General features: G+C 40.1%; 1 protein-coding gene across 1 annotated transcript in view; it reads right to left on the reverse strand.

Moving 5' to 3' along the window:
• Positions 1–1,770, reverse strand: part of LOC134528929 (radial spoke head protein 3 homolog B-like) — an 84,355-nt gene extending 82,585 nt beyond the window's left edge. The window contains exon 1 of the mRNA XM_063362598.1: positions 1,214–1,770. Within this exon, the coding sequence (XP_063218668.1) occupies positions 1,214–1,770 (557 nt within the window). The remainder of the gene's footprint in view (positions 1–1,213) is intronic.
• Positions 1,771–10,651: the final 8,881 nt, after the last annotated feature.

The raw sequence follows: 10,651 nt of genomic DNA on the forward strand, positions 1-10,651 counted from the left end.
TTAACTCGCCACTCGCTTCGCTTCAACGAATTAATTTTAAATTATTCGTTTCTCGTTACCTACTCGCTTGCCTTTGCTGTCATCTCAATGGTGGACGATGTATTAATAAACAGTTGAAGTAAAAAAATTGTTAAATTTTTTTTTTCATATCGTAAAAATTAAAAAAAAAAGACACCTAACAGAAAAAACTTCAATATAATATGATTGAATATTATCATAAAAAAATTTTACTCGCTTTGTGTACTCGCCGTCACTAATCTATCGAAAACACACGTAGCCTACTCGAATATTTTATCTGAAGAATAACTCGAGAACTTATACTTGAAGCTTTACGGTCCTGCCTACTAAGTACCCAGACATTAGCCAAAGTTAAGTTTACCAGTTAAATAATACCAGATGTTATTCAGCCATTTTTAACTAACACTTTCAAATTGAAACCACAGAAGAGTAAAACACTGATAAATAAAAACTATAGGTACATGAGAAATGTAGTTTAGGTTTGCGTGTCTAAGCATATTCTTAGTGGTTAAACATTTAAAACGTATAAAACATAAACATGATAATTTTTTCTCATAATTTATGTTCTGTAGCAATGTTCTTCTCTTTACAAGTAGCAATGTTGTTTTTGTTTGGAATCGAAGTTGTAAAAGTTGGTTGAATCGCATCTAAAATTAACGTACCTACAAAACCCTTGCGGTTTCTTAGTAGTAAGATGTCCCTTACTTTTGCAGCCTTAGCAAAAAAGAAAAAAAAACTTTAAGTTTCAAGGCTACATTCAGTGAAAACCTTACCGTGAAGGGATATCAGAATTCTATCGACGCTAACCCAACATGGTGTATAAAAATATAAATAACTTTTCGGCACTCATTTGTTTGCATGTATACATTTTTCACACACTATATTAAGAAAACTTTGAATTTTTACATGTTCGAGTTAATCATTTAACATTTTATATAAACATAAAAGGCTGTAGAGACAGCGGTTGACTGGTGAAGCAACAGACTATTGTTAAATGTTTGCTAAAATGTAGCTCATGAAATTCCCAAAGGCCACAGGGATGTACGAAAGGATGCGAGCGTGTGGCTTTAGCAAAACGCTGCATCGAGTATTCGGAAGGTTTAATCTGTTAAGATGCGCTGTTCAAGGATCCTTTGAGGAGGTGTTTGGAAGCACAGCCGGGTGGGGCGCGGCGGGCAGTGGTTGCGACACTTACCCCTGGGAGCGCGGATGTCGCGGCTGGTGGTGCAACGCCCGCGGCGCGCTGCAGAACGAGTACAGCTGCTGGTCGCGCTGGCTGCTTGCGACCGACAGGCTGCTGTCGTTGGTGGAGCTGGCCGGCGAGTCGCCGACGCTGGCGCTGGGCGGCGCGGCGCGGCGCGGCGGCTCCAGGAACTGCCCGCCACGCACTGTCGTCACGAAGTTGGGCCTCTTGGGGCTCTCCTGGGCCCTCTCCAGCTTGTCCAGGCTCCCGCCGATAACCGAGGAGCCACCCTTCGCGCCGCGGGTGTTCAGCGTCTGGTCGGAGCCCATTGAAGCCTTCGACTTCTTGTACCCGTTCAGGAAGTCGCCCTTCGAGGCCACCCTGGACCTCAGGTTGCTGAGGAAGGTGTTGAAGTAATTCCCCGAAGTCTCGTGACAGTTCTTATGATACTTGTTGACTTTGCTCCGTTGCTCGGAGTTCTGCTGGCCCTGCTCGGCTTTTTGGGCCTGTTGTAAGCTGACAACGGTTCTCAGTTCGTAATGGTTCTGCTTATTGACGTCTCCATTCATTTTGCCGTGCCGTTTATCTTCATTAAAATTGTTATCCTTTTGAAAAGAGGCTTTATTGTTTTTAAAATTCTTAGCCAACGAGATACCAATGGTCCCGTTCATTGTGCTCATGTTAATCAGTAAAAAAAACCTTTTGGAAGCAACGTAAGTTTATTTGAACAACTTTTATGTCAATATTCTTTGTCATTCCATGTTTGTTTGTATCTTTTTAAGCGAAACATTTCCGATGGGCATGAGATTCCGTTTTCCCACATTGGATCACCAGTAGAAGCTCAATAAGCCAGATGCACAGCAGCAGTTTCCGACACTACTTTTTTCTCGGAAAACACATTCCCTTCGCGTTTAACCTTATCTGATGATGACTGCGTCCATTCCGTGGCTGAACTCGCGCACTAACTGACTACTGCTCACATGCTGTAAGGTTGCAATATCCCGGTATGTGGCCGAGATTGTCTGGTCCGCTGGCCAACGAGAGCCTCAGCAGCAACCCCGACTCGAGGGCTGGAAGGCCGGCAGCGCCTCTCTGCTCCGACTGAGTGGCCGCGAGGGAACTGGGGGTCGCGCCGGCTTCTTGGCGGGTCGCGGCGAGCGTCTCGGGCGCGCCGGCCCGGCCAGAGGTCAATATGCATGTCCGGCGCCGAGGGCCGTATTGACCACGGCTGGGGGCGGGGGCGGCCGAGCGGTCAAGACCCCCGCGCCAGGGCGCCTGCGCGCGGCCCCGCTGGAAAGAACAGGTGTTTGCACGCAGCCAGGGCCGTCGGTGCAGAAGGGGGCAGGGGCAGTTCTCCGGCTCTTATGGTGGGGGGAGGGGGGTTCTCGATGCTGGCGATAGCCGCAGAAAGCTTCGCGTGACGCCCTGTGACTAATGCAGTTTTCATGGAAATCTATGACTGGCGAATTAATCCATGCAGTTGTTCCATAACATTTGGGTTCTCGGTGTAGGTGAAAATCCTTAACATTCTTTTACTTTTTCCTCTACTTATGGCCTCGTTTTCGAGTCATTATTCCAGTAACTACTTTTTGACTTCGTGGCTAAGGCCTCGTCTGTGATGTTTCTGCATCCCTGGACGCAGACATCAAGGTCTGGTGTTTTTTTGTAAAATGAATTTATAATGCCCAATCAAAGTTAGCTGAGACTGGTCCTTGTAGTAAGCCATGACCTGAGTAACATACGGCCAATCAGGTTGATCTGTGATTCTGCAAAGATGGTGCAGAAGCATTGACAATGGCCAAATGTTGGCTGGTGACTGTTCATTGTTGTGTCGCAAAAGAGGAATCCCATATGTTACATAGTTTCTAACAGTCTCTCTTGTTAATGTTAGTAGGGTGATTGTGAGTTATTTAGTTATCAAGGGATTTTGATTCAGATTTTAAAATCAAGCAAATACTAATGTGGGTATGTAATGAAAATTAACATTTTAGATTGAAAAAGTCTGTGGCAGAACTAGAGAGCAGTTTTTGGCCCTATAAATTTAATTTATACTATTATTTTAATGATTTTATAGTTAAAACCCTGGAGTGTATTTTTTAATGTATAAATATATATTATTTTATTTTATGTTAATATGGCGACACGTTCACAGTGCAAGAGTCGTGGTTCCGATCCAAACAACCGAGCTACAAACATTAATGAGGCATGGAGTCAGTTTTATTAAGTTGTTGATTTCCGACTACAACCTTGAGCGTTTTATAATAAACATGTGATGTAAACCACCACATTTACTTTTGCCCATAAATCGGGGTATGTCAACGTGTGTTAAGAGTAAAACTGAACCAATTTTTGAAGATTTTTACCCATTATTTTGTCACTCAAATTACATCAGTAAAGTGACGATAAACAGATAATAAAGGGTAATCTGTGAACATGGAACCTCTACCGCAAAATGTCCGTACAACGTACAACGTACGTTTACAGCAAGCTTGTCACTGACTTGAATCAGGCTTGCTCTGCAAGCTTGGCTCACCAAGCTTTGACTAAAACTTACGGTTGACCATTAAGTCTGAGACTTACATTCTGCAAACTTAGCAAAGGCTTCAATTTGGCTTTTTCTCTGCACCTTGATACTGTGAAAAGTTTGCTGAGGTCTTGCCTTGGCAGACGTGTGGCTAACTTACATACTTAACATATCAAGCTTGCTGAAAACTAACATTCTTCCCGTAAAAAGCTTGATGTGAGCTGACATACTTGCTATAACAAGCTTGCTGCAAGCTAACATACCTTCCATGGCAAGCTTACTGAAAAATATCATATGTGTCACAACAAGCTTGCAGTAAGCTGACATAGTTGTCATAACAAGCTTGATGCAATCTAACATTTTTGCCATTACAAGCTCGCTGCAAGCTTATATACTTGCCATGGCATGCTTTCCTGCAATCTAGAGTACTTGCAATAACAAGCTTGCTTCAAGCGAACATACTTGCCACAACAATCTTGCAGTAAGCTGACATACTTGCCATACCAAGATTGCTGTTAACTAACTACTTGACATAACAATCTTTCTTCAAACTGAAATCTTGCCATAACAAGCTTGCAGCAAGCTGTGGCAAACTTGATTCAAGTATGGATTTTACTATCTAATATGGTCTTTTTGAAATAGCTCTTATAAAATTCTGGGACGGACCTTAATGCAGGCCACGAAGATTCCTTCCCCAGCATTTTTAACTGGGTTGTATATTCCCGTCGGGTATGATCTAGCTGCGCGAACTCTTTACACAGAATAAAAAAAAGACTGCGGTTGCTACAATATATTTTGTGGTAACCAAAAATATATTTACTGGTGACCACAAAATGACATCACCAACAAATAGGCCGACCTCCGTAGCGAAGTCGGTTGAGGAGCCAGCTTTGTATGCAAGCGGGTTATATTTTGGTGTCCGGGGGAAATTTTGGGTGTGCACGAGGCGTGGTTTCAACGTTATAGTAGGTCAAGTCTACTGAGTGGCGGATAAAAGAAACGCGCGAAAGCTTACAAAAAAAATTTATTGTGTCTGTAAATTAAGGTTTTCACTTCAAAACATTTGACAGTGTGATTATTTATGAATTTTTTTTTGTGAGTTAAAAATTGCGTGTTACTAAGCGTTTCGTTTCTGCTAGCGTGTCCGTGCAACGAGGCTGGCGAAGCTCCCCTCCCACGCGACTAGACGGAGTTACCCGCCTACACCCACAGTTGAGGTCAGCGTGCCGAATGCAAATCGCAGGGTGCAAAATGGCGCTGGGTGAAACAAGAAACAAGAAGAAGAATGGCGAGCCGCCAGCACTGCGCACGGACTGCACTCCACCTGAGGTCAAGGGCAATCAGTTTATCGGAGCTACCGCCGCGGTGGGGTCAGTGGCCTGCGATAAGGCCCGTGCGGCAACCCGACCCGAAGGTCACGCGGTTATTCCTATCGACGTTTAGCATCTACCTCCTCCACCCCGTCTTCCCGCAGCACCCGACGTCCAAAGCAGATTTAGAGCCGTTCGGAGGCGAGGCACGAGGTCGGCTGTTCCGTTCGAACTGACGTCACCGCGTCCGTTGGAAAAGGCTGTCACGGAAAATTTCCTTGGCAGAAAGGATAACATCTCTTACAGCCCTCATCGACCTCGATGGCACTGTTGGTTAATTATTCAGTAAGTTGACATTACAGCTTGCAGTTCGATACGCTCGAGCCAAAAATCCTGGGCAATGATTGGGTGTGAGAGTGTTAGATGTTGCCTAAGATACGGGTTCACGCCCCATATTCGAAAAATGGGACTACATAAATTGTTTGCATTACCCAGTTTTTTTAAAATATAAAATAAATAAAGACTTCAACTAAGTGATCATGGCGGTAATAGAGAAGCTTAATAATATAATGGCCTAATATTTAACCAATATACATCTATTCAGTTCCTCAATTCTTTCAATTCAACATGAATGCGTAAACACTGTACAATCTCTCTGTATGGCTGTCTCCAACCCAATAGGCCTCTAAGGCTTGGTGTTCCAGCATGGCCATAAGCTTTTACACTTATATTTCCTTTATAATAATAAATAAAATTACTAAATGTAATATAGAAATATAATAAATGGAAACATCAAACAAGATATTTACTAAAACATTTAATTAAAATTTTCACCAATTAAAACACAAAAGTCACCTTGCTTAAATCTTTTTCTTGTATAGTAAAAGATTTGTACTTTTCTGGTAATCTTACATTTCAAACTCTCCTAGAAACAACCACATCATTGCCCTACTCTCAGACACCTTCCCTGACACTTTCAGAAATATCAGGCAAGACTATAATCAATCACCAACATTAAACGCGGAATATCATTTTCCTTGTTTTTTTGTTCCTTATTTTGACCAATATTACCCTTAACTTTATTATGATCAACATCCATCTCATGAGTTTCCTTGGGACTGATTAGTTCATTGACTTTCTTAAATGAATATAACTCACATAATAATGTTTTTTGACGTGACAACGTCTAATAAATCGATGAACGCCGGCTGCACGCACGAAAAAGGATGACTCATTGTCCCGTTACGCACATTGTCCCGTTACGCTGTGTCCCGTTACGCTCATTGTACGCTTGCGCCGCATCTATCTCTCTTCCACTCGATTGGAACAACCATCGATTTGACTTTTTCGAGGCACATTAAACTTGAAACACTTCCATTCGTTTCCTTCTTTTCCTATCATCGTCCTATCCTTAACAGAATAACACAGAATGGAAGAAGTTAAATAGCAAACATGTATAAAAGTTATAGTTAAAATAATCTGTTCGTTAAAGTAATAAACATATTTGAATTAATGAGTGCAAATAAAAGTAAATTTATCGGTAAATATGTAGAGTAGCGGTATATGCGAAAGAAAATGCTAAAAATCCGAAAACACTTTAATTATATGCTCTTTCACTTCCTCTTTTCAAAACAATCGGCGGAGATTAGAAATTCCAAATACTTTAGGAGATATCTAATTTTTTTAGTTTTCATAGTTTGGCGATATTTGTTAAAAAAATTTAAAAATTCCGAAAATACTTTAATTCTATGCTCTTTAACTTCCTTTTTCCATTAAACCCGACGGAGATAATAAATTCCAAATACTTTAGGAGATATCGAATTTTTAAATTTTAATAACAATACCTTGCACTCATGCGGCCACCATTGTTTCTTGTTTACGAGTATAATTTTTTCTTTTTTCGCGACTTAGGTGAACGACTACATCATTTTCTACTAATGGCAAAGAAATTGTACCCGCCTCTAACTTAAGTGAGTTTTTAACGTTTCAAAATTTTAATGTTTTATTTTTGTTATTTGGATTTGTTGCGCAAGTAATAAGTAAAAAAAAAAAAAATTACGTGAGTTCCTACTGTTCATTCTTTGTCCCGGTTTGTTTGGTCAGGTCAGTTACATTATAAATACTTTAAAATAAACAACCATTGAAATGAATTCACATTATTTTTAATGTCCGCTTAGTTTGAAAGTATTAATAATGTAACTGACCTGACCTAATCGACCATTTTATTAATTACGCATTCACGAACACACGGCAAAATAACAAAAATGGCGACGTTCCAATGGTTGCACAGGTCTTGTATTGCAAAATTAAAAAATTTGATATCTCCTAAAGTATTTGGAATTTCTTATCTCCGCCGGTTGTTTTGAAAAGAGGAAGTGAAAGAGCATATAATAAAAGTATTTTAGGATTTTTAGCATTTTTTTCGCATATACCGTTACTCTACATATTTACCAATTTATCAATTAAATTGTAGATTTCATTTCACTCCTTCTTTGTATCCATACGAAATAGTGATAATTCAATAAAAATGATTCAATTTTATTCATGAAAGTATGCAATCATTTCATCAATGTTTTGTTATGACGTTGTCACGTTAAACTATTGTCCGTAAACCGACGTTACAGACAACCAATTTTTTTCCGTCTACTACAAAAAACTACCTGGGATTATTCTGGCTACTTACTAATTATCCCCGCTGCTGACTTGTACTGTGAAACGTCTTTGCTGAGGGGGTAACAATTTTCAAGCGTTACGAAAATTCCGATCGCATGAGGGGAAAAAGCTTTGTTAGTTGGGGGGGGGGGGGGGGTGGTTACCAGGATAGGAGGGGAATAGTTAGTTACGTGGTGGGGGAACTGGCAGAGGACGAGACAGCATGGCACATATTTTTGAAAACATTTGCACACACATTTGCATACACTTCCATACACTTATGCACACACATTTGCATACACTTCCATACACTTATGCACACACTTTTTGCACTCACTATCATACACTTTTTCACACAATTTAAACACACTTGAACACATCTTAACACACTTAAACACACATGAACACACCTGAACACACCTAAACACACAATTTAACCACACTTTAACACACCTGAACACACCTGAACACTATTGAACACACTTTAACACACAAGAACACACACCTGAACACTATTGAACACACTTTAACACACAAGAACACACACCTGAACACTATTGAACACACTTTAACACACAAGAACACACTTGAACACATGTTTGCACACAACTTTACACACGCCTTTGCACACACTTTTGCAGTCACTTTTGCATTCACTTTTGCACAACTTTTGCACACTTTTGCATACACTTTTGCACACACTTTTTGCACACATTTGCACACAATTTTGCACACACTTATGCATACACTTTCACATATTTGTGCACACTTATGCACACTTGCACACTTGCACACTTTTGCACTCTTGCACACTTTTGCAAACTTTCATGTTTTACACACTTTTGCACACCTGCACAATTGTACACACTTGTGCACACATTTGCACACTTTACACACTCTTGCACTCCCTTGCGCTTATGTGTGCACACTTTTGCACACCTTTTGAAAATTTCGCATAGTTTTGCACACTTTTGCGCACACACTTGCACACACTTTTGCGCACGCTTTCGTACATACATTTTCCACACACTTATATTCATACTTGAGCCAACTTTTGCTAACTTTTGCAGACCTACACACCTTTAAAAAATTTTGTACCCTTTTGCACACTTACATATCTAATGAAAATATGGCACACTTTTGCACGTTTGCTCTTGTGCTCTCGCGTACTCGCGCATTTGCATATGCGCGGTGGTTTCTTGGGGGTGGCGCGTCGAGCTATCCCCACTCCGGGGCCGTTGGCGCGGGCGGTGATCGCTGGAGCAGCCTTGAGCGGGCTCCACGTGGCGGCGTGCTGCTCAGGTTGAACCCTGCCATGCTGCAGGGATAGGCGGGTCGCGGCGGTAAGAACCCGCCTAAGCCTGACGTCACCCCGACGGACAGAGGGCAACACAAAGGAGTTTGAGCTTATTGCTGTGCACCGCGCCACGGGCCATCTTCGCATAAAAATATTGTTCTTTCATGTACGTATTATTATTTTAATTAATTGTGTGAATCAGTTTTGTTAAACAGTGGTATGTGAGTTTTGTTTTAGCTGTTTAAATATCTTTGCTGGTATAATGCTTTTCATGCTTCAGGTTTTTATTGAAGTGAAACGTGTATGCTGAGGGGGCTACAATTTTCAAACGTTATTAAAATTTCGATCGCATGAGAGGAATAGTTAGGTACGTGGTAGGGGAACGAATAGATGAAGAGAGTGTCACAGTGGCGACGCCAATCCGACGCATGCACTAGTGGTTGAATGGGGATATGGTTAAATAACGGGGGAGGATATGTTACTAGCGTAGTATGCTATATTTTAGTTGTAACGGTCGGACGGGTAGACGGCAGGATAGAGGTAGAAATGACGCAGCAGTGATGCTACGGATTTCTCGTAACGCTTCTTGTGTTTGTTTATTCCTTGGTTTTTATAACGACAAAGTATTGAAGCTTCCATATTTATTTTATTTTATTTAAAGTATCTACAATTTAATTATTACATGTGAAAAGTTACTGATTTGTGCATTTAACTTTGTAAGTATCATTAATTTTTATGTGAATAGTGTAACTGAAAATGTAAGAAAAATATATAGATGGAAGAGGTTAGCTTTATAAGTGTTATTTATTTTTGTTATGTGAACACTGTGATTTTAAATGTCAAAAGGTGTGAGAAAGACTTTATAAGTGTAATTTATGTTCGATAGGAGTGTTTTTTTTATTTGAGATCATGCCCGCATCCTTACTATTCTCAATTATTATCTCTAGTAAAACAAAATGATACTAATAAATTATCTCTATCTATAACTAATAAGCAAGAAGTTTCACTTCTGTCGTGCGTGAACTCCTCGCAAAAACTTATTTTTTTTTTTTTTTTAGTTTCTGTTTGGAAATGTTTTATTATCTTATGTCTCACAGACACTTCCAGTCGTAAGCTATGTACAACATCAGTGATAATACTATCAGGCTCGGGCATATGGGCTTATCATTACTAGTGTCATATGATCTAGACAACAAATCAGCTAGTAACATTTTTGTTACCAGCACATAAACAACTTTCAAATTGATTTTTAACCATTTTGACTCAAACTTTTGCAACATAGGTGTTATTTTATAAAACATCTTAACAAACAATATTTTTAGTGGGCTTTTGGTCTGTCTGTACAATAACTTCAAGACCATATATGAATTGATAAAACTTGTCCAAAGATAAACAGTAGTATGTAAATATTCCTCCTGCGCTAAGCTTCAGACTGTGGTACTGTGGTACCGACCACCATCTTGGAGTTTGATGTCAGGATGGCCATCTTGGATGACCTTGACCTTCAAAATTTGACAAAGAATTCCAAAAATGTCCCTATTTTGAGGAAATATTTCCCGTTTTGAGGGTCCGTGGTTCGATTCCCTGTGAGAGTAAACATTTAATTTATTAGTAAAAAACAAAACAAACTAATTAAAAATTAAAAGAAACTTAATGAAATTTTCTTA

The sequence above is a fragment of the Bacillus rossius genome, chromosome 2 (assembly GCF_032445375.1).
Source record: "Bacillus rossius redtenbacheri isolate Brsri chromosome 2, Brsri_v3, whole genome shotgun sequence".
Lineage (NCBI taxonomy): Eukaryota > Metazoa > Arthropoda > Insecta > Phasmatodea > Bacillidae > Bacillus > Bacillus rossius.